Source organism: Myotis daubentonii, chromosome 4 (assembly GCF_963259705.1).
Source record: "Myotis daubentonii chromosome 4, mMyoDau2.1, whole genome shotgun sequence".
Lineage (NCBI taxonomy): Eukaryota > Metazoa > Chordata > Mammalia > Chiroptera > Vespertilionidae > Myotis > Myotis daubentonii.
This window is the reverse complement of record NC_081843.1, coordinates 14,377,777-14,401,479: the sequence shown is the minus strand read 5'-3', so window position 1 is coordinate 14,401,479 and position 23,703 is coordinate 14,377,777. Positions and strand designations below refer to the sequence as shown.

Sequence of the window (23,703 nt, the reverse complement as noted above, 5' to 3'; positions counted from 1 at the left end):
CACGTGCTCCTTGGATAGCACTGAGGTTCCCAGCAGCCCTGCTCTGTTTTCTTTCGTGGGCATCTTCTTGGGTCTCAACCTGGTTATGAGGGAGTACCACCCTCTTAGTGTTGAAGTCGGGATCTGGGCTTTGATTTCAACAGATGAGACAGGCACTCCAGAAAACACAACTTTATTCGCTAGGACTGGAAACAAAGGCTCTCTCTCAACAGGCTTGGAGATTTTAGTGTGAGGTGTAGTGCACTACCAGCCCTCCCAGCTTGACCTCACCCAGTACAGGCCTCAGCTGTGTGAAGACGGCACCTTCGTCAGCAGGCGAGGGCTGGTGGTCCCAGTGTACCTGACATTTTTGTGATTTGCCACACGCTATTCCTTGTATTACAAAGCCACAGTCTTGGCATCCTCCAAGGGGACGTGAGAAAAGATCCTGTTGATTGAACCAGAGCCTCCTAGTGGGTGGGCCGGGAGCACGTGCCCCTGGTCCTTGGTACGAACGCATGTGATTCTCAGTGAAGTCCTCTGCCTGGGGCCCGGCCAGGAGTCCTGCCGTTCTCTGCCTGGGCAGCAAGCACGGCCAGCTGAAGACGTGGCTTGTAAGGGGTTAGGAACTGCTGCCTGAAAACTGAAGATGTCCAGGAGGGGGCAGCAGAGAGCACCAAGTGCCCTGCACAGTGCGTCCCTTCCTACAGCTGCTTTTCCGTGAAGGCCTGGGGGGTAAGGCTCTCCGGCAGCAGCAAGTGCAAGGGCTGCAGCCCCGCTAGCTCTCTGGAGCTCATTTGTTAGGACTGAGGTTATACAGATTGCAACACAGACAAGGGAAGGGCTAGGCTCAGCCCGAGAGTCCTGGAAACCCTGGGATTGACCACCGGGTGACAGGTAGAGGGCCCCGTCGACCAGCTGTCCCTGGCTCAGGGTCTGCAGCAGGAGGCCCTGCGGCCCTCCCTCTTGACATAGTCGTGCAGCTGGAAGTGGAGCTCGCCGGTGCTCTTCATGGAGCGTTGCTTCAGCTCCCTGTGGGACAGGGGTGACCATGGAACAGGGTGGCCAGTACCCCCAACAAGGGGATTCAGAGCTGGGATCTGAATCTGGAGGTCTTCCTGGTGACTGCGAGGACTTACTTTGCTATGGCTGTGAAGGCCAAATCCACGTTGAGGCCCATCTTGGCACTGGTCTCCATGAAAGGCAGCCCATACTCCTGCAAATAGCTGCTGCCAGCCAGGTGGCAGCCTGGTGGGGACAACCCAGGCCCTACAGCCCCATGGGGGGCAGCCCTAGCCACCCACCTCACCCAGACTCACCTTGGCCAGCTTCTCCCCATCCTCCCTCTTCACCACGCGCTCCTGGGCAGAATCCACCTGACACAGGGATCTTGGTGAGAGCTGGCCTCGGGCTCACCGCCCTGTAGAGCCAGGGGAAGAGGACAGGCAGGGGTGCCCACCTTGTTCCCTAGCAGCATGAGCACCACGTCGTGCTGGGCATATTCTTGGATCTCGGTCAGCCAGGCCTGTCACGGGAGAGCTGAAACCAGACTGGAGGCAGGTGTTCTCCACACCCCTTGCCTCTCCAAGCCACACCCCACACAGTGCCTCTCTAACAGGAAAGGCCCAGAAATTTAGCCATGGGCCATGCTGAGATACCCCTGACAAGTATCCAAGATGGTTGGGCCACCTTCAGCTCATACTCTAAACTTGGGCCACCAGGAGCCCAGAAGCGCCCTCCTTCCCCCTCCCTGCTGTCAGTAGGGTCCTCAGACCATCTACCTAAATGAGTTTGGAGTGGGACCAGGACCCATCATGGCCTCTCACACCACACACACACACACTCACCAACCCAGAAGGAAGCCACTGACCTGGATGTTGTCAAAGGAAGCCTTGTTGGTGACATCATAGAGCAGTAGCAGTGCTGGGGGCAGAGGGCCAGTGAGGACACCTCCAGTCACCCACAACCCTCCTCTGAGCAGAAGCCTAGGGAACAGGGCACACACAGACACAGACCACAGCCCCGACTCCTTGGCCTGGGACACTGCCCACGAGCTCACCATGTGCATCACGATAGTAGGCATGGGTGACACTGCGGAACCGCTCCTGGCCAGCTGTGTCCCAGATCTACAGTGACAGGTACAGGCCGGCGGTCAGGCCTGCCCAGTCCCTCCTGAGTGCCCTCAACTCACCCTCCCCCAGTTGCCTCACCTGCAGCTTCACCTTCATGCCATCCACGTCCAGAACTTTGTTCTGAAACACAACCAGCCAACTCCAGTAATGGGCCCAGTGCCATGTTCTGGCAGGGGCCAAGGGGTGGGGGAGGGGAGAGGCAGGCAGTGCAGGACCAGGACTGAGCCTAAAGTTGATGAGCCCCTGAATTGACTCTGCCCCCAACACCCACATGGTAACACTTCCCCTTGAACCCAAGTCCTAGAGTCAGCCCAGCTCTCCCTGGTGCCTTTGGTGAGCCCCTCCTGATAATTCATGCTCAGAGGGCACCGGGCCTCTCTCCTGCTCAGATGGCCATACTGATAGACTTGCAGGGTGTCTAATTCTGGGCCAGGTTGTCCTTTCTCTGCCCACCCTGCAGCCTGGCACCTGGCCCCACCACCTCCACTGCCCCTTGCCACCACCCACCACAGTCAGTCACTGACTCCAGTTGCTCTGGCCCTCTCCCAGCACCTCTCAAGCCCAGTCCCTTCACCCTAGCCTGCCCTCTCCCTGGTACTCCCGATTCAGCCTCACCCCACACACCTGTCCCCTACACGCTCCCCAGAGTGTAGACCCCAGCACCCTTACCAAGGACTGGCATCTCTCAGCTCTGCAGGTGCTGCTCCTTTTACTTAAAGCCATTTGCGTGATATTGGAAGTCATCCACTGTGAGATTACTCTGTGCCTCAGTTTTCCCACCCACAAATGGAGATAACCAGGGCACCCATCACATAGCTGCTCCAGTGACTTTATGAGTTACTATGTGCAAAGCACTGAGAACTGTCTGGCCCAGAGTGACAGCTAAGAGCATTTGTTCTAATATATTTAATTTAATGTATTTATTATTGATTTTAAAGAGGGAGGGAGAGAAACATCAATCCAGTTCCCTCCTATAAGTGCCTCAAATGAGCCTGGGCACATTTGTTCTAATTTAAAAGCTGCTCTCCGCCCTAGCTGGTTTGGCTCAGTGAATAGAGCATTGAACTGTGGACTGAAGGGTCCCAGGTTTGATTCCGGTCAAGGGCACATGCCCAGGTTGTGGGCTCGATCCCCAGTTGGGGCCTGCAGGAGGCAGCTGATCAATGATTCTCATCATAGATGTTTCTCTCTCTCCCTCTCCCTTCCTCTCTGAAATCAATAAAAGCACATTTTAGAAAATAAAAATAAAAGCTGCTCTCCACATGGGGATGGCAGTTCTCTGAGGACAGGGCCCAGTGCAGTAAACAGAGTGCAGAGCTCTGCCTCGTACACAGTGGGTGCTCTCTATGTGTTGGCTGCCTGGCCATGCCCTCTAGTCAGCCCTAAATGTTGGGGCCCAGCCCTGGCTTCCATTTGCTGGGTGGGGATGAGGGGTGGCTGGAATGTCACTGTCTCCCTTTTCCCAAACTGCTGCTGTCAGGTGCTTCTGGGTCTCCAGGGAACCAAGCCCAGCCATCTGCCAGGCTGGGGAGGACACCCCGCCTTCCCTGACGCCTGGGACAGAGGTATGAACCTCCCTCACCACCTGCCCCAGAGCCAGGAGGGAGGTGAGAAGGGGGAAGTAGGGCCAGAACAGGCAAAGGACCGCCTGCCCTGGGCCTACCACAGCCCCTTCTGACACCTCAACCTTTATACTTCCTCCCAGAGGACTTGAGGGGACCTTGTCCCCCTAAAGAGGGTAGAGAATGGCCCCCAGACTGGAGGGAACTCCCCTTTGCTATCCCCAGAGTGGGCCTCCCTCCCAGCCTCAGAACAGCTGTGTCTAATTAAAGGGTGAGAAAAATGCAAATTCAGGATTTGCAGAGAACACACCGGCACTTACACAGCACCTCAGCACTGACACGTGGAATTTAGACGGATAGGCAGAAGTGGGAGCTCTGATGCTGGAGCCCTGCAAGCCTCAGACCCTGGTCCCCATCATTTCCTACTGACCCCATAAGCTGCCTGGGGCGCCGTCAGGGCTTTGGAGCCAAGAATCCAAGGGCACCCCCAGAAGAATCTCAGGACACAGCCCTCCTGCTAGGGGTGGTAAGGGGACTTTGGCAGGGGAGAGTAGCTGGGTAGGAACATTTCCCGTGAGCCTCCTCACCCAAGGGCAGGGACCTCTGCCCTAAGCAATCCCACGGTCTCTAGATAATACCCTTTCCTCAGCTGCTGGATGGGGTGTGTGTTCAAGGGCCACAGCCACCTGTCTTGTAGATCTTGGATGGCCTTCCTGGCACCTCAGGGCCCCCTTTGGACAGTGGGGCAGCAATGCTGGCCTTCCATGTGAACACTGACCTTGAATTCCCTCTGACAGCTCTGGGGGCACCCGTGACCACCTACCCAGAGGCACAGGTTAGAGCCCCGGGGTGTGCTGGCCCCAGGCACAGGGATGCCATCGCTGCTTTGGTTAGATGGAGCCACCATCTGCCTCCAGCACCCTGGGGTTTTCAGGCAGCTTGATGGTTATGGCATTCCACCTCACCCACCCTGACCCTGGGAGCCGGGGGTCCATCTAGGAGCTCCACCGCATGAGCCTGTAAGTGCCCCAGGATCATGGAGAACCAGCTGCCAGGGGTGTTGTGAGAACTCAGTGAGCTGGTGTTGGGGGCCCCAGGCATCCATCTCACTCACCCGGAAGTCGATGCCCACTGTGGAGATGAAGGTCCCTGCTAGGAAAGCCCCATCCTTGAATCGCACAAGCAGGCAGGTCTTCCCCACGCCTGAGTCCCCCACCAGCATGACCTGAGGTGAGCAGGAGGGGCAGAGGTGTTACGGCAGAGGCGACCAGGGTGCTGGCCCACTCAGAGGGGTGTCTAGTCTTCCCGGAGCTGGCCTTGTCAGAGAGAGGCTGTGACTGAGGGGCAGGAATGGAGAGAGGCATCCCAGGCCCACAGGTGGACCCCAGGACTTGGGTTTAGGACTGGGGCGGGGAGGGTGGTGGGAGGAAGAGACACAGCAGCTATGATCCCAGCTGGCCTGCACCTCCAGCTTCTACCTACCTCTGCAAGGTTCTGTCCCTTCTATCCCAGAAAGAGGCCCATCGCAATCAGTGGGGAGTGGGGGCAGATGCCTCCACCCAGGGCCCTACCGGACCCCCACCTCTCGGCCCTGAACACCATGCTTGATCTAGAAGGGGGCATCTGGGGAGCAGAGCCTGGGGTTTGGAGGCTAGGGACCTCCTAGGAGGCCTGTGGGGGCCTCTATGCCAGAGAGTTTCCAATCTCGACCAGACTCAGGAGGAATGTGCCACTTGAGGGTCAGATCTTGTCAGAAGGGGCCTAAGCCAGGTCTGTGGATAGGAAGGGGCAATCAGGCCTAACCCCTCCTCCACCTCTCCGGTACCCCCCCCCCCCAGGCCTGCTGCCAAAGGCCCCAAATCCAAAGATGGTCCTGCCACCCCTCACCCCCATCCCTGTGCCACACACACACACACACACACACACACACACACACACACTTTCACAAGCTTCTACAGCTGGGGGGGCGGGGGGGTGAGGGAAAGCAGCATATGGTAAATAATGAGATTGGGGCCCCAGCGGGGGAGGAGATGTTGGGGAGCGGGGAGAGAGCACCTGGATCTGACTTCCGCAGGACCCCTTATCCTGCCCGGCCACCTGGGGGTAGGGTGGGGGGCAGGCCTGTTGGGTATCCCAAACCCAGGTCTGACAGCTGTGTGTGTGTGTGTGTGTGTGTGTGTGTGTGTGTGTGTGTGTTGCGCGCGCGCGATGCGCTGTGCCAGCCGCTCCAGCCAGCTCCGCGGCGAGGGATTCGCAGGGCCCTGCACCCCTGCCCCGCACAGCCTCCGGATCAGCTCCCGCCAGACACCACCTGCTGCCGCTCGCATGGGGGGTGGGGGTTTGCCCGGCTCACCTTGAAGGCGACATCGTAGAAATCGCCACCAGTGCCCAGCGAGGGCCGGCCGGGCTGCGGGGGGCCGTTGGGCGGCGCCTGGGGGCCGAGGCGCGCAGTCCCGGGGCGCGCCGCCCGGGGCCCGTTGGCAGCGGGCAGCACGGAGGTAGTGGGCGCGCTGGCCCCCTTGCTCTTGGGAGTCTTCTTCCTGGACATGGCTTGCGGGTGGGCACTCAGTGCGCTCCCCCTGCAGGCGCCGCACACGCGCACTCGGCCGCCCTGCTCTCTGCTCCCGCGGAGCGCGACCCGAACCCGAGCCCGTCCCGTGGCGGCGGCCGGGGCATCCTGGGCGCGGGGTTGTCTACAGCCCCCCCCGCGCCGCCCCACAGCCCCGCAGCCACTCAACCCCGGCCTCTCGCCGCTGCCACCAATGGCTGTGCGGAGGCGGGGCCATGCAAATGAGCCGGCCTCCCCGGAGGCGGAGTCAGGAGGACCCCCACCCCCACCCCCACCCCCACCGCACAGCCCTGAGTGAGCGGGTCTGTGCGCCCCTGCCTGGTGGGCAGCTCCGTGGCCGCCTCGTGGTCTGCGCGGAGGTATGGGGCAGTGGGCCTGGGTGAGGGAACACGCGGGGTCCTGTCGCTCCTCTGCGCGCTGTGAGCCACTACTCCCCGCGCTGCCTTTTGCCCAGTGACCACCCCCCTGCCCTCCCCCCCCTCCGGGCCTGGGACAAGGGGAATACTCTGAGGCAGGGGGCGCTGAGGCAGTGGGTCTGCATGGGGGCGGGCACCCTGGGATTCTGCTTCTTCGCAGCCAGAGATGCCACCTGGCCTGTTGCAGAGCCCCCCTCTCTCCAGGGCAGGCGGGTCCAGGAAGCTCCAACACTTGGTCTTGGCAAACAAACGCCGCCGCCGGTGTACCAAGGGCTGGGGCTCAGGTGACAGCTGGTTATCAGAGGCAGGACTTAGTGACACCGCTGAGCGTCAGGGCTGAGCTGGCAGGGCCCTCCCCCACAGCTCCTGCCTGCTCTGCTGAAGTCGTGGGAAGTCAGCTCTCAAAGATCTGGTTGCTGAAGTGAGTGGGAGGCCCCTCCTCCAGGCAGTGGCTGGCCCTGGGGCTTCCATCGCCAGGTTCTGGCCCCAAGCAGGCCAAATGCTGATTATCAAAACCCCACACGGGTCCCTCTCCAGAGTCTGACACCCTCTCCCCACCTGGGCTGCCTAGAGTTCTGTCTCAGGACCCCCACCTAGGTTTTGAGAATGAGGCTGAGATGGTAATGGAATCTAGGAATAGTAAACCACGGTGCCCCTCATCCAGGGTTCAAGGATAGTAGGTGCAGACGGAAGGGCAATCTCTGTTCCATACTCTTCTGGGAGCTGGAGGGATGACCTTGCTGTCCCCCGCCCCCCCCCCCCCCCAGATGTGACAGCGATCACTGGAACCCTGGGCCCTTCTGAGGCCTGATCCTTGTCAGCTGGCAGTGGCCAGAGCTCAAATACTTATGCTGCTCACAGGCTCAGAGGTCTAGGAAAACACAGATGGAGATGGAGGGATGCTGCCCAACAGAGCAGTTCCTCCAGAGGACCTGGCAGGGACCTGCCTGGGAAAGGCTGGGGAAAACTGGCTTTCATTAACATCGTCATGTGCCAGGCACTTGTCATTGTCAAAACTGTCCATGAGGTGGGTGCTGCTATGATCCTCAGTGTGAAGATGGGAAAACAGGCCCAGAGAAGGGAAGGGAGCTGTCCGCGGTCACCAGGCGAGGGAGTGACAGAGCCAGGATTTGCATCTGGGAGCTCTGGTTCCAGAAAGCATAATTGTCTCATGGGAGGGTGGGCCCAGGGCCCCTGGAGACCCAGACCTCATGGCCCTGTCATAGCTGGGGTGCAAACCCGAGGGAGCCCCTGGCCTCTTTTCCTGACTCATTCCTCTGGCCTCCCACTTTTTCCAGGCCAATGAACAACAAAATATGAGGGTAGTGGGACTTGGGGTGGGATTGTTGGGCTCCCACTGCTGCGGCCCTGGGGACTCCAGGTGCCCCACCCCTACGAGGCCAACTTCAGGGTGGCTGGCCAGGGTCTCAGCTAGCCAGATGTCCACTGGCCCCAGGGTCCTAGGCAGTGGGCTCCCTGCTTCCTTCTGACAGCCACTGCCCAGAGTGTCCCCCCAGGAATGGAGCCATGTGGAGTTTGGGTGCCTTAGAGGTGGGGGCTGCAGGTAGGGCAGTCTGAGTTGGGGTAATGGGGAACGAGTGCTGATGGGGTGACCAGGAAGAGAGGAGGTAGGCATGCTGGGGGTGGGGGGAGGGGAGAGGCCAGGAGGGGAGGAAAGCTGAGAGCAGCAGAGCAGAAAGGCTTGATCTTGCAGCAACCTTTAAAATTAGAATGGCCCTAGCTGGCTTGGCTCAGTGGATCATTGGCCTGCAGCCTGAAGGGTCCCAGGTTTGATTCCGGTCAAGGGCACATGCCTGGGTTGCGGGCTCAATCCTCAGTGGGGGCCAATAAATGATTCTCTCTCATCATTGGTGTTTCTATCTCTCTCCCCCTCTCCTTTCTCTCTGAAATCAATAAAAATATATTTTAAAAAATAAAATGAAAGTAGAAAAATATGTACAACTCCAGGTTTCTGAAAAGAGGGAGTTCTGGGACCCTGCATCATAGCACCCCCTTGCTTCTCTCCCTCTTTTTTTCTTTTCTTTTCTTTTTTTAAAAATATATTTTATTGATTTTTTACAGAGAGGAAGGGAGAGAGATAGAGAGTTAGAAACATCGATGAGAGAGAAACATTGATCAGCCGCCTCCTGCACATCTCCTACTGGGGATGTGCCCGCAACCCAGGTACATGCCCTTGACTGGAATCGAACCTGGGACCTTTCAGTTCGCAGGCCAACGCTCTATCCACTGAGCCAAACCGGTTTCGGCTCTCCCTCTTTTTTTCATCCTCACTTGAGGACATGCTTAAAGGGAGGGAGGGAGAGAGGGTGGGGGAGAGAGAGAGAGAGAGAGAGAGAGAGAGAGAGAGAGAGAGAGAGAGAGAGAGGCGAGAGAGAAAAATCGATCAGCTGTCTCCTGTATGTGTCTGTATGCACCTGTACACTCCTGTATGCTCCCCAACTATGGATCAAACCTGAAACCCAGGTATGTGCCCTGATTGAATTCGAACCGGCAACGTTTCAGTGCACAGATGGTGCTCAACCAACTGAGCCACTCTGGCCAGGGCCCCCTTGCCTCTCTTGCCTTCCAGTCCTCCTCATCTTTGATCATTATGTGTCTTGGTGCCTCTGTTTGCCATCTGTAGCACCCTCTGGAATGTAAGCTCTCTGGGCACAGGGAGTCTCTTGTCTTAGTCACTGCCATATCCCTGGCAGCTGGCTCTGGGCCTCAATAAACAGTTATTAAATTGGTGAAAGAAATATGAGTTAGACACATGGCTCCTACTTCAAGGGCCATGTTTCTAACAAGGATTCCAGGCAGAATGTGCTTCAGTGGGCAATGATGAGACTAGTGTGAGCAGGCTTTGTGGAGGAGGGGCATTTTCTCTGGGTTTTGAAGGTAGAGCAGAAGTCTCACAGAACGGGAGACAGAGAAACTTGCCAGGCGGAGGGAGTGAAAATACGTGCAGGCTCAGAGTGCCAGTAGGTGGCCACTTGGAGCAGAAGAAGCTAAAGTGTGGTCCAGTTGCTTGGAGAAAATGGCAGTCCAGTTGGTGACAGGAGGGGGCTAGATTACATGGCAAATGTAAATGTATTACCTAGGAGCTTGGAAATTGTTCAGCGAGAAGTAGGGAGCCATTCATGGTTTCTGAGCAGAGCAGCAGAGAACGGACACTGCTCTAGGAACATTGGAGAGCAGCAGAAAGGGAATGGATGTGGACAGGGGGTAAGCTTGGAGGGATTGCAGTAACCAAGGGGAGGTAACAGGGACAGGGGACCTCCAGCAGAGACAGAATCCGCAGGCCTGGAGGTGAGGCTAAGGGTGAGAGCCCACAGGGCAGGGAGAGTGGAGCGCTGAGATGGCTGGAGATGGAAAAGTCCTTGCTACTCCTCCCGACCAGAAGGGAGGGCCTGTGTTCCCTGCCCTTGGGTGTGGGCAGGAGTTGTGATTGCTTTCCGGGCAGAAGTGACCCCGTGTCCAGTTGTGGACTCAGAGCTTACATACTGGCAGCTCCTCCTTCCTGTTTCCTGGGACACTCGTTCTTGGAATCCAGCTGCCATCCATGAGAAAGCCCAAGAAGCCTCTTGGAGAAGCCCATGTGGAGAGGAACCCATTTGCCAACCCGCGTCATGCGAGTCAAGTAGGCACACTGGCGGTGGGTACTCTAGTGCTGGCAGATGCCATGCAGAGCAGAGTTACACCACCCCACCCAGCCCTGTCCAAAATGCAGATCTGTGAGCATTTGGGGCATGTTTGTTACACAGCTACAGAGAACTAGAACAGGCTGCTGGCTACGGGAAGGGAAAGGGCCCATTTGGTGGAAAAGGTCAAGAGAAGACAGCCCCCCCCCTCCAACCCCCTCCTGGGTCCAGGTCAGGTTCCTGTGGCAGGGCATGCGTTGTGAGCCATAGGGCTGAGCAGTGGAGGGTGAGGACCAAGCCCCACTGGGGAGGGGTACCTACAGCCCTCAGTCTGCTGGCATGGGGCTGGCTCTGCTGAGCAATGGAGGGTCTACATGTGTTCATGACCCAGAAAAGGGATGGAGCAACACCAGCCTCCTTGAGGTCGCATCCCTGGGCCCCCACCCCCAGTACCCTCAGGCCCTGATGTCTGTCCCCTCATGCCTGGGGCCTCTAGCTCTTAAACTCTGTCCTTAGCTTACCCTTCTGAGTGTCTTACTCCTTGTCCTGGAGCAGTATGTGCCATGAGTCCCACATACAACAACCCTCTAGGACCTATGGTCTGGGGCAGTGTCTCTCCGGATTCCTGTTTTCCAAGCCCTCCAGCTTCACCCCCACATTTCACTCACCCATAGGGATTTGCCCTCAAGACAGGCAGGCTCAGGAAGCAATGAGAATCCTCTACCTTCCAGGCTCTGCTTAGAACCCACTCTTCCAGGCAGCCCTCTCTGATTTCTTCCCCCCTTCTTGCTCCATGGACACTCAAGTTTGCTGTTCAGTGGTCCCCCCGCCCCGGGGGGAGGGGGCACGTGCACTGCCTTTCTCCCAGCCTGTGAGCTTCCTGAGGGCAGTTCCCAACCTGCCCCCACCAAGCGCTGAATAGAGAGCTCAGTGACTGAGCAGGACAGAGGTAGGCTGGACTCCAGGAGCCCGTTAGCAAGGGGGACATGGCAAAGCCCCCAAAGATTTTGCCCCCCAGTGCACCTTCCAAGACGTCAGCCCTGCAGAATTCAGCTGTCTGCTATATCAGGGAAAGGAACCCTGGCTGAGAATGGTGCCAGAAGGTAGAAGCTCCCGCGGGGTCCCTGGCTTACTGTGTGACTCTGGGAAAGTGGCATCCCCTCTCTGAGCCTGTCCACTCTGTGAAATGAGGGAGTGGAAGGAGCTGATCTCTGAGGTTCCTTCCAGTTCAAACACCTTATGTTCTACAAAATCCACATGATTGTTGCCATGGAGACATCAGAGAGGAACTGTAGCAGTGCCAAGTGCAAATTCTGCCTCAAAGAGAGAAGAACCCACTTACCCCGGAAGCAAGTGGGGTTAGAGATGCGCTCCCCCATTGCCCTCAATGCCCCGGTGTGGCCCACTCACCTTTGTGACACTGAGGCCCTGCCCGGCAGGTGGTCAGGTACAAGTGTCCATTCCTGCCCGAATGGGGAAGGGACCGTTTGTGGAGGGCTGGAGCAGAGGGCAGGCGCACCCTCGGCTATCACTGCTCACATCAGCTCCGTCCTCACACATGAGTACTCTTGGCCGCCTCAGGATGCAAAAAGTGCCAGCTGTAGAATGGAGGAGGCCTGGCTCTGACCCAGGCCCTGCACTGAGTCTCCATGTGGGCGAGACCTCTGGGCTTGGGCAACACAGAGCATCTCCAGTTGCCTCATGGCCCAGGCTCTCCACAGTCTCTGAATGTCACTCCTGGTCTTATAGTGGGGGAGGCACAGGTGTAGTGTAAAGGAACGAAATGGACCCCTATGTAGCCATGACAACCATTAAAGTCTGAGCACTGGCTGCCCCTGGGTTGGGCCAAGAGCTTTCTTTCTTTCTTTCTTTCTTTCTTTCTTTCTTTCTTTCTTTCTTTCTTTCTAAATTATTTTTTTTGAGAGAGAGAAAGAGGGAGAGAGAGATTTGTTGTTCCACTTATTTATTGATTATTGTACGTATATGCCCTGACTGGGCCTTGAACCCGCAACCTTGGCATATCAGGACAATGTTCTAAGCAACTGAGTTACCCAGCCAAGATTTCTTTTCCTTAATTATAAAAAATAATATATGATGTTTGCTGGCATGTCAACAACTAAAAGGTAAAGTCAAGAATAAAAGTTCTCATCCTCCCCAGATCCTACCCTTCAGAGGTAAGCACTATTAGATTTGGTAATGGCACCTGCATCCGTTTCCTATGGCTGCTGTAACAAATTTCCACAAACAGTGGCACAAAACAACTCAGACTTATCCTCCTCCACTCAGGAGGCCAGGAGTATGAAATGAGTCTTAAGGGGCTGGAGTCAAGGTGTCCTCCGCAAAGCTGATCCTCCTGGGGGCTCCTGCAGAGAATCCTTACGTCTCCAGCTTCTGGTGGCTTCCAGCTTTCTTTGACTCATGGCCACATCACCCCAATTTCCACTTCCTAGTCACCCGCCTTCCCTTTTCTGCTGTCAAACCTCCCTTTTGTAAGGACACGTGTGATTACATTTAAGGCCCACCTGTGTGACCGGACGGGGACCGGACCCGGAACAGGTCTACCTCGGGCCCACCGGTAGTGTGTGGGTTTTCTACTCTGTGTAGGAAAGATATCACAATACGAGTCCAGGTGATTTGGAGAGTATGCTAATTAAAGCTGGGGACAGTGACACAAAGGAAGGGCGACAGCAGAAGCAGCAACAGGAGAGAGCGAGCCGAGGCAGGGCTGCATGGGCTCACGGAGAAATAAAAGTCACAGTGACAGAAGGGAGCTCACGGGGAAGTAAAAAACAAAAGGGGGGGAGGCCCTTGATCAACAAAAATATATTAAAAAACCAAAAACTGAACTTGGAGACAGGTTCAGGGGTTAAGCCCGGATGAGCTGCCACTGACCCCTGCTCCCCTGGTGACCCTAAGAAAAAGCAGAGATACAAGGCCTGGGCATGCTCTAGGCCAGCGGTTCTCAACCTGTGGGTCGCGACCCCTTGGGCGGTCGAACGACCCTTTCACAGGGGTCGCCTAAGACCATCCTGCATATCAGATATTTACATTACGATAATAACAGTAGCAACATGACAGTTATGAGGTAGCAACGAAAATAATTTTATGGTTGGGTCACAACATGAGGAACTGTATTTAAAGGGCCAGAAGGTTGAGAACCACTGCTCTAGGGAAAGTGTGACTGTGGCTCCTTTGTTTTGAGGCTTTTTATCTTTCTTTGGCCAGCTGGAATCCTAGGGAAGGTCTCGGGAGAAGGTTTTTTTTTTTAATACATTTTTATTGATTTCAGAGAAGAAGGGAGAGACAGAAACATCAATGGTGAGAGAGAATCATTGATCAGCTGCCTCCTGAACGCCCCCAACTGGTGACTGAGCGGGGAACACGGACATGTGCCCCTGACCGGAACCGAACCTGGGACCCTTCAGTCCGCAGGCTGAGCTCTATCCACTGAGCCAAACCGACTGTGGCTCAGGGGAAGGTTTTAATAGAACATTCATTAGCTTTTCAGGTGTGTCCTTCAATATGTCGATTCATCAAAGTGTTTGTATAGAGAGGTCAGGGGTTATTTTCTTTCTTTTCTTCTTTTTTTAATTGTCACCTGAGGATATGTTTTCATTAATTTTTAGAGAGACAGGAAGGGAGAGTGAGAGAGAGTGTGAAAGAGATCTCAATATGAGAGAGAAACATTGACTGGCTGCCTCCCCCCTCTCCTACTGGGGACTGAGCCCACAAACCGGGCATGTGCCCTTGACCAGAATTGAACCTGGGACCCTTCAGTCCGCAGGCTGACGCTCTATCCACTGAGCCAAACCGGCTAGGGATACATGATTAGATTTTTACAAATTAGCTTTATTTATGTACAATAACATTAACCAATTTTAACTATACAATTTGGTGAGTTTTGACAAGTATATAGTCATTTATTTATTTTTTAAAAAATATTTTTTATTAATTTTTTTACAGAGAGGAAGGGATAGAGAGTTAGGAACATCGATGAGAGAGAAACATTGATCAGCTGCCTCCTGCACACCTCCTACTGGGAAGTATGCCCACAATCAAGGTACATGCCCTTGACTGGAATCAAACCTGGGACCTTTCAGTCCACAGGCCGATGCTCTATCCACTGAGCCAAACCGGTTAGGGCAACAAGTATATAGTCATTTAAACATCACCATACTAATTATTATTATTTTTTGTTAATCCTCACCTGAGGATATTTAAAAAATATAATAGCAAGATGATGATGATGATGATGATGATGATGATGATGATGATTATTATTTTAATCCTCACCCGAGGATATTTTTTCCATTGATTTTTAAAAAATTTTTAAAATATGTTTTTATTGATTTTAGAGAGAGAGGAATAGAGAGAGAAACATCATCAATTGGCTGCCTCTCACTTGCTGCTACTGGGGATTCAGCCCACAACCTGGGCATGTGCCCTGACCGGGATTCAAAGCGATGACCTCTTGGTTCCTGGGTCAATGCTCAACCACTGAGCCACACTGGCTGAGCTCCATTTGTTATAGGTTCACTCAGCGAGATAGACCACCAACTCCAAATTTAAATTTAAGAGCCTTTATTAAGCTGGCCAGCTGACCACAGTCACAGCACCCTGCCGAAGCAGAGGCTGAACTGCAGCGAAGACTATAGGAGTTACATTTTATTATTAAATTTTGTGGAGGCCCAGAGAAAAATGTCTTTCAAATTCTGGGCCCCCCAATATGGAGGAAACTCTCTTTATTTATACTTTTTCCAGTCTTTTGTCTCCCAAATTTGGAATGAGACTTCCGGGCCTTCTGAGAAAGAAGGCCTGCATGCTGGGAAGGGGCCATGAGACCACATCTCAAGGCCTGGCCTGATGTCAGTACCTTCCTATCTGTGTGTTTTAGGAACAGACAGCACAGCATGACCCGTCTGGCCAGAGTGCCAGATATGCAGCCCAGTACACATTGATTTTTTTTAAGAGAGAGTGGTGAGAACGGAGGAGGGGGGAGAGAGAGAGAGAGAGAGAGAGAGAGAGAGAGAGAAACATTGTTATGAGAGAGACACATTGATTGGTTGCCTCTTGAATGTGCCCTGACTGGGCCAGGAATCAAGCCTGCAACCAAGGTATGTGACATTGATGGGAATTGGACCCATGGCCCTTGGGTCCGCAGGCCAATGCTTTAACACTGAGTCAAACCTGCCAGGTCCCGAGAATATTTTTTTCATTGATTTTTAGAGGGGGAGAGAGAAAGAAAAAGAGAAACATCGATGTGAGACACATTGATTGGTTGCCTCCTGCACATGCCCTGATTGGGGGCTAGGGATTGAACCTACAGCCCAGGCTCCCTTGACTGGGAATCGAACCCGAGACCCTTTGGTGCACCAGCTGACTCTCTGACCACGGAGTCACTTCAGCCAGGACAACACCATCTACACTAATAAAAGAGAAAAATGGTAATTGGCGTACGACGATACCCTTTTCATTGGCTAATCAGGGCTATATGCAAATTAACTGCCAACTAAGATTGGCAGTTAACTGCCAACAAGATGGCGGCTAATTTGCATACGTAGGCACAATGCAGGGAGGCGAAAGGGAAAGCAGGAAGAAGCCCCCTGCCACTGACAGTGATCGGAAACCCAGGGGGAGCTAAGAACTGGGGGGCAGGGCAAAGGCGGCCCTGGGGCCGCCTTTGCCCTGCCCCCCAGCCATGATCGGAGAATCAGGTGCCTTTGCCGCCCTGGCCAGTGATAGCAGGAAGTAGGGGTGGAGCCAGCGATGGGAGCTGGGCACGGTCGAAGCTGGCAGTCCCGGGAGCTAGGGGCCCCTTGCCTGGGCCTAAAGCGGAGCCCACGATCGCGGGGCCGCTGCAGCTGCAGGTCCCCACTGCCCAGGCCGGACGCCTCAGCCAGAGGCGTCAGGCCTGGGCAAGGGGCCGATCCTGCGATTGGAGGGTGATGGGGGTCAAAGCCTGAGGGCTCCCACTATGTGAGAGGGGGCAGGCTGGGCTGAGGGACACTCCCCCCGCTCCACACCCAGTGCACGAATTTCGTGCACCGGGCCCCTAGTACTAATTATATAAAACATTTTTTATCACCCTCAACATTCCCTTCTGTCCCTTTACAGTAATTTCCTTTCCCTATCTCTAATCCCTGACTACCTGCTTTTTTTGTCACTATAAGTGGTTAGATATTAAAAAAACAGTATTGCCCTAGCTGGCTTGGCTCAGTGGATAGAGCGTTGGTCTGCAGACTGAAGGGCTCGGGGTTCAATTCTGGTCAAGGGCACATGTCCACTGGGGGATAGGGGAGGCTAGGGGACTGTCAAGGGCGGGGGGGGGGGGGGAAGGACACATATGTAATAATGTAATACCCTTTGTAATACTTTAAGCAATAAAAAAAAAAAAGGCACATGTCTGGGTTGCAGGCTCGATCCCCAGTGGGGGGTGTACAAGAGGCAGCCGATCAATGATTCTCTCTCATTATTGATGTTTCTATCTCTCTCTCCCTCCCCCTTCCCCTTTAAACAAACAAACAGACAAAAACAGTGTTATTGAGGTCTGATTGACATCCAATAAATACACATATTTAAAGTGTACAATATAAGTTTTGACATAAGTATACACTCATGAACCATCTGTAAACAAGATAATTAAGATATCCATCACTTGCACATTTACCATCCAATGGCCTAGATCAGTGGTTCTCAACCTTGGCTGCACATTAGAATCACCTGGGAATCTTTTTAAAATCCTGATTTCTGGGCCTCCTCCTCCGGAAATTCTGTTTCTTTGTTATGGGGTGGGGCCACAACATTAGTAACAAAGAAACAGAACTTCCGGAAGATGAGGCCCAGAAATCAGGATTTTAAAAAGATCCCCAGGTGATTCTAATGTGCAGCCAAGGTTGAGAACCTTGATTGTCAGAATATCCAGTCTCGTCCCAAGGTCCTCTGTAGACAACTTTCTACTCTGGCGGGCGAGGCTAGGGCTAGCTAGGGTGAGCTTAGCGGTGGGCTGGACTCAACATATGGTGTGGTGAGCAGGTGAACGGACCCACAGCACCTCTAGGGGGCGGTGTTGCCTAAGGCCACTTTTTTTTTTTTTTCACTTTCTTGCCTAATCATTTCTCCTTGACCTTGCCAATATGCTGTTACATAAACTAGAACTTGTTCATTGTGCTGTTCAAATCATCTATATCAGTGATTTTTCAACCAGTGTGCAGCAAGAATTTTTAAAACATGCAACACATGACTATTTAGTCAGGGGCACTGACCTCGTTTTCCTTAGATTGTCAAATAAAATAATGACCACAGCCAACACAATATCTGTCCGGTGAAAGTAAATCAAAATTATACTTTTTTTTTTTAATCGGCAAAAAAATAAAAATACACTTGTTGGTGTGCTGCAGAATTTTAGTGATTAACTTATCTGTGCCATGAGATGAAAAAGATTAAAAATTGCTGCTCTCTCTATGCACTGACTTTAAAAATTGCTTCAGCCCTAGCTGGTTTGGCTCAGTGGATAGAGCATCGGCCTGAAGGGTCCAGGGTTTGATTTTATTCAAGGGCACATACTTGGGTTGCAGGCTCCATCCCCAGTAGGGGGTGTGCAAGAGGCAGCCTGATTATTGATTCTCTCTCATTATTGATGTTTCTCTCTCTCCCTTCCTCCTCTGAAATCAATTTAAAATATATATATATTTAAAAAAAAAATTACTTCAGCCATGCCCAGTTGGTTAGATCCTTGTCACCATACTCCAAGGTTGTGGGTTTAATCCCCAGTTGGGGAACATAAGGATCAACCAATGAATGCATAAATGGAACAGCAAATCGATGTCTATCTCTCTCTCCTCATACCCCTCTCTCTAAAATAAAAAAAATATGTTAAAAAGTTGCTTTATTTTTTTAAAATATTTTTTATTGATTTCAGAGAGGAAGGGAGAGGGAGAGAGAGATAGAAACATCAATGATGAGAGAGAGTCATTGATTGGCTGCGTCATGCACACTCCACACCAGGGATGGAGCCTGCAACCCAGGCATGTGCCCTGACTGGGAAGCAAACCATGACCTCCTGGTTCATAGGCTGATGCGCAACCACTGAGCCATCCTGGCCAGGCAAAAAAATTGCTTTATCTTTACACTTCAAAGGAAGGTATAATAAAGTCTCCCACAATGATTTGGTGAGTTTCTAATAATTTAGCTTTGCATATTGATTTCTATTTTTGAGAATACAGTGGTTCATTATATATTTTACACAAGTTATACCTTTAATTAGTGTAACATAGAAGGGTTGTTTTCCCATTTATTATCTTTTGGTTTAGATTCTATTTTTTTGTTTTTAATCCTCACCTGAGGATATTCTCTTTTTAAAAAAAAATATATTTTATTGATTTTTTACAGAGAGGAAGGGAGAGGGGATAGAGAGTTAGAAACATCGATCAGCCGCCTCCTGCACACCTCCCACTGGGGATGTGCCTGCAACCAAGGCACATGCCCTTGGCTGGAATCGAACCTGTGACCCCTCAGTCCCCAGGCCGATGCTCTATCCACTGAGCCAAACCGGTTAGGGCAGGATATTCTTTAAATTGCTTTTCAGAGAGAGTAGAAGGGAGGGAGAGAGGGAGATGGAGATCAATGTGAGAGAGACACATTGACTGCCTCCTGCATGCCCTTGACTGGGGGCAGGAAGTAAACACAAAACCCAGGCACATGCCCTTGACTGGGAATCGAACCCAAGACCCTTGGGTGCCCAGGGTAATGCTCTAACCACTTAGCACACTGGCCAGGGCAAGTCCAATTTTTTAAAATATACATTTTATTGATTTTTAGAGAGAGGAAGGGAGAGGGATAGAGAAGTAGAAACTTGATGAGAGAGAAACATCTGATCAACTGCTTCCTGCATGCCTCATACTGGGGATTAAGCTCACAATCTGGGCATGGACTGGGAATTGAACTATGACCTCCTGCTTCATAGGCCAGCACTCAATCACTGAGCCACACCAGCCAGGCTCAATTTTTTAAAATTAATATTGCCACATTCTCCTTATTTATGTGTTTACTTTCCTATCTTTTTATTCTCTGCCTTCTGGGTTATTTATCTTAGCTTGTTCCTGTAAACAAATTTAGTGTGTTTTCTTTAATAGGGAATTTGACTCAGTCACATTTTCATCCATGTGCTTGGTCTTATTTTGTGTGTTCGATTAAAATACATTATTTCCTTTTTAAAAATTTATTGATTTTAGAGATAGAGGAATGGAGAAAGAAAGAGAAAGAGAGAGAGAGAAACAACAATTTGTTGTTCTGCTTATTTATGCATTCATAGGTTGATTCTTGTATGTGCCCTGATTGAACCTGCAGTCTTGGCGTATTGGGACGAGACTCTAACCAACTGAGCTACCCCACCAGGGCTTATTGTTTCATTTTTGTTTTTAAATTTTTTATTCATTTTAGAGAGGGAGGAAGAAATATATGTATATGTATATGTATATGTATATGTATATGTATATGTATATGTATATGTATATGTATATGTATATATTAGATAGATAGATAGATAGATAGATAGATAGATAGATAGATGTGAGAGAGATACATCGATTGGTTCCCTCCTGTTTTGCTGGGGCCAGGGATTGAACATGCCCTAACAGGGAACTGAACCTGAGACCTTTGAGTGCACGGGGACAATGCTGCAACCAACTTAGCCACACTGGCCAGGGCTCATTGTTTCCTTTTAAATCCTTTCCTGGACCAATCAGGTTTTTTGTTTGTTTGTTTGTTTGTTTGTTTCTCCCCTTCCCGGCAGTTTCCACCTTTATTTTATGCTAATGGTTATATTAACTGTTAATAAAAACCTTAAAATCAATATCCAATCGTGAATTAAGCATTTCTCCAATGTCCCCCTCTCAGAATCAAATAAAGATCTTTGGTAAATTTTATTTTCTCTGTTTTACCACAAAGTTTGTTGAACTTGTCTGGAATTTCATTTTGAAATTATTAATTTATTCTTTAAACATATCTATTTTCACTCTGGCCAGTGTGGCTCAATTGTTTGGGCATCGTGCTTTGCACCAAAAGGTTGCTGGCTTGATTCCTGGTTAGGGGACATGCCCGGGTTTCAAGCTCCATCCTCTATAGGGCGTGTGCAAAAGGCAGCCAGTCCATGCTCCGCTTTTGATGTTTCTCTTTCTCCATCTCCCTTCTCTCTCTCTCTAGAAATCAATAAACTATTAAAGAAAAAATATGTATTTTCTATTTCAGAAGTATTTCCAAACAATTGCATTTATTCCACAACCATATTCAAACAATCATTTAGATTCGATTAATCTTTTTTCCTCATTTTGCACCACTGTTTTTTGTGTGGATATCTTCCCTCATCTTGAGTTCTTGACTCTTATCAGTTTGTCATTTGTCTGGATTTAAAAGTTTGGGTTTGGAATATAATCCCAGTTTTGGCATTTACCTGCTGTGTGACATGGCACATTTCTTAACCTCTCTGTGCTTTAGTTATGTCATTTAATAAAGAGAATAATAATAGCCCTAGCTGGTTTGGCTCAGTGGATAGAGTGTCCGCCTGTGGACTGAAGGGTCCTAGGTTCCATTCTGGTCAAGGGCACATGCCCAGGTTTCGGGCTCTGTCCCCAGTGGGGTGAGTGCAGGAGGCAGCCAATCAATGATTCTCTCTCATCGCTGATGTTTCTCTCTCTCTCTCTCCCTTCCTCTCTGAAATCAATAAAAATATTTTTAAAAAGAGAGAATAATAATAGTATCCACATCCTAGAGTCTTGAAGACTCAATGGCATAAGGCAATGAATGAATGGATGGGGAAATGACACATGTGGGATTCCTCCCTCCTATCTCTGGAGAAACTATCACTAATCGTCCCACTCGCTGTGCCCAATGATGGAACAGTTTTTTAAATTAAATATTTTTGTTGAATTTTAGTGAGGGAGAGGGAGAAAGAGAAACATCTAGGTGAGAAAAAAAACATCTATCGGCTGCCTCCTGCACGGCCCCTACCAGGCACTGAGTCCACAACTCCGCACGTGTCCTGCCTGGGAATGGAACCAGTAACCTTTTGGCGCAGAGGAGGACACCCAACCAACTGAGCCACACCCGCAGAGCTGGACCATTTTATTATTTCTTCATTATTTAAAAAGCTGAGATATAATTCACATACCATAAAGTCCACCCTTTTAAGAGCACAAATCAGGGATTTTGAAAGTATATTTACAAGACTGTGCAACCATCATCACTAATTCCATAGTATCGTCATCCCAAAAAGCAACCCCATATCCATTAGCAGTCAACTCTCCATGTACCACACCCCCTGGAGCCACTGATCCACTTCCTGTCTTTATAGATTTGTCTATTTTGGACATTTCCTGTAAATGGAATCATAATAACATGTGGTCCTCTGTGTGGGACTTCTGGAGTGTTTTCCAAGTGCATTCACGTTGTTAGGTGTGTATTCTTCCCACCACGAGCGTTAGTTTTGTAATGAAATCTTGCACAGCCAGGGGATCAGATGCCTCCTCTGCAGAGCCGAGCACGGAGTAAGTACTTCGTGGGCAAGCGGCGGCCGGAGACGGGGGACGCGGTGCCCCGTGAGCGAGCAGAGCGCAGTGCTGGCTGCTGGCAGGAGGGCGGCTGGGAGATGATGCTGCCTTTCACTGTCCCAGGTGAGGCCACTGTGGGCGTCACCTTTGTGACTGCGGGGACTAGCAGTCCTGCCTCGCCGGCGCTCTGGCGGAACTCCAGGAGAGAACTCAATGTATGTTTATATTTTTTAAAATATATTTTATTGATTTTTTACAGAGAGGAAGGGAGAGGGATAGAGAGTTAGAAACATCGATCAGCTGCCTCCTGCACACCCCCTACTGGGGATGTGCCCACAACCAAGGTACATGCCCTTGACCGGAATGGAACCTGGGACCTTTCAGTCTGCAGTCCGACGCTCTATCCACTGAGCTAAACCGGTTAGGGGGCGTCTACAGTGCGCCAGTTTCTCGGGATACCGCGCAAATCGAAAGGGACAGAGGCGCTGAGAGTGGATGAGCACGCACGGCAGGCGCCCCGAGATCTCCCTCTGAGGTTGTTATTGCCGGTGCTTTCCGTGCGGTGACTGTGGAGACCGCACGGGGCTGGGAGGCACCAACGCGACCGGGAACTGAGGCGAGCGCCCTGTGAAGAGTGCAGAGGGGCGTGGCCTTAGGACGCCCCGCCCCTCGCGCCTCACCCCGTGCGGCGGCCACACTGCCAGAGCGAAGGGCGGAGCCTCCAGACGGTGACGGAGGGGGCGGAGCCTGTGGGCGCCCCGCCCCGCCGCGCGGGGAGGAGGAGGAGCCGGTGGCGGGCCGCATTGCAGCGCGAACGCGCGAGCGGGTGGCGGTGGACGTTGCGCGTGGCGGGAGCGGGCGTCACGCAGGCAGACAGGCCACGGTCGCCCCTGGATCCCGCCCCGCCATGCCGTCCGCAGGCCCCGCCTGAGTCACGGCCGCCGGCGCCGGGCGGGCTCGGGGTCGGGGCCATGCGCGCGCTGCCCTGACGATGCCGCCCGCCCGCCTAGCGCTCGCCCTGGGCCTGGGCCTGTGGCTTGGGGCGCTGGCGGGGGACCCCGGGCGCGGCTGTGGGCCTTGCGCGCCCCCTTGCCTCTGCGGCCCGGCGCCCGGCGCCGCTTGCCGCGTCAATTGCTCCGGCCGCGGACTGCGGACGCTCGGGCCCGCGCTGCGCATCCCCGCGGATGCCACCGCGCTGTGAGTAACCCGCCGCCCCGCAATGCGGACCGGACAGTTGCCATGGCGCCGTGCGGGCGCGAGGACAGAGTTGGGCGGTGGGGGCCTAGCGGGGAGCGGGACGTGGGGAGGCCTCCGCGCGCCTGCACCCTCCTGGGAGAGGCTGGCCGGGCAGGCCGCCGGCCTGGCGGGCCTCGCAGGGCGTGGGCGCGTCCCCGGCCTCTAGAAGGGGAAACGGAGTGCGGGCCAGGCCTTTCCCAGGGCGAGGCTCCAGCGCAGTTAGGTCGGCCCAACTAAATAAGGAAAACCTGGGACCGCGGCCGGCTGTCAGCCCGCCTGGAGTGAGCCAGAGTGAAACAGAATAATCTCTGTTTCTGTGAAAGCAGAGACATCCCACCCGGTGGGGCTCTGCAAACGCGAGCTGACGGGGGGCGGGGAGGGGGGGGCCGTGGCAGCGTGCGGGGGCGGGGTGGGGCGGTCTCTGAATGGAGACTGCAAACACTGAAGCCCTAATTAGGGACTAATAGGATTTGGCCGGCGGATACCCAGCACCTTAGAGCCCAACGGGAAGCTAGGAGGTGGAGAGCTCTCTGTGGGATGGCAGGGAAGGGCTCCCAGGAGGGGTGTCTGGACACGGATTTGATGGATGTGTAAGAATTGGCCTGAAACCTAAGGATGGGCAGGA

At 52.8% G+C, this 23,703-nt stretch overlaps 2 protein-coding genes across 9 annotated transcripts in view; one reads left to right on the top strand and one right to left on the bottom strand.

Moving 5' to 3' along the window:
- Window positions 1-156: 156 nt before the first annotated feature.
- On the bottom strand, window positions 157-6,414 carry RAB26 (RAB26, member RAS oncogene family). Of its 5 annotated transcripts, none has more exons than XM_059692749.1 (9): window positions 6,027-6,409; window positions 4,788-4,898; window positions 2,190-2,231; window positions 2,039-2,105; window positions 1,850-1,902; window positions 1,439-1,504; window positions 1,299-1,355; window positions 1,119-1,205; window positions 157-1,011 (listed from the first exon to the last, which is right to left on the bottom strand). In XM_059692749.1, exons 1-9 carry the CDS (start codon window positions 6,219-6,221, stop codon window positions 379-381), a joined length of 1,311 nt encoding a protein of 436 aa, XP_059548732.1. In that variant the 5' UTR covers window positions 6,222-6,409; the 3' UTR covers window positions 157-378. The 5 variants fall into 5 exon arrangements, with proteins under 5 accessions (XP_059548732.1, XP_059548733.1, XP_059548735.1 ...); XM_059692753.1 differs by having other exon boundaries at window positions 760-1,011; window positions 1,119-1,195; window positions 6,027-6,408; XM_059692750.1 differs by lacking the exon at window positions 2,190-2,231 and having other exon boundaries at window positions 6,027-6,411.
- Window positions 6,415-22,609: 16,195 nt separating this feature from the next.
- Window positions 22,610-23,703, top strand: part of PKD1 (polycystin 1, transient receptor potential channel interacting) — a 50,329-nt gene continuing 49,235 nt past the window's right edge. The window contains exon 1 of one of the 4 annotated variants that reach the window (XR_009452514.1): window positions 22,610-23,039. Coding sequence is in view for 3 of the 4 variants with exons in the window: in XM_059692735.1 (XP_059548718.1) it covers window positions 22,834-23,039 (206 nt within the window). In the remaining variant the exon portion in view is untranslated. The remainder of the gene's footprint in view (window positions 23,040-23,703) is intronic. The other 3 variants (XM_059692735.1, XM_059692733.1, XM_059692734.1) reach the window with 3 other exon arrangements.

What these genes read in the sequence shown, in the direction of transcription:
- RAB26 (XM_059692749.1), bottom strand. Translation starts at nt 6,221, where the DNA reads ATGTCCAGGAAGAAGACTCCCAAGAGCAAGGGGGCCAGCGCGCCCACT. An exon ending in CAGTGGGCATCGACTTCCGG is followed by an intron (nt 2,232 to 4,787) that starts GTGAGTGAGATG and finishes GTTGTGTTTCAG; the next exon opens with AACAAAGTTCTGGACGTGGA. An exon ending in CTTCCTTTGACAACATCCAG is followed by an intron (nt 1,505 to 1,849) that starts GTCAGTGGCTTC and finishes CTCCCGTGACAG; the next exon opens with GCCTGGCTGACCGAGATCCA.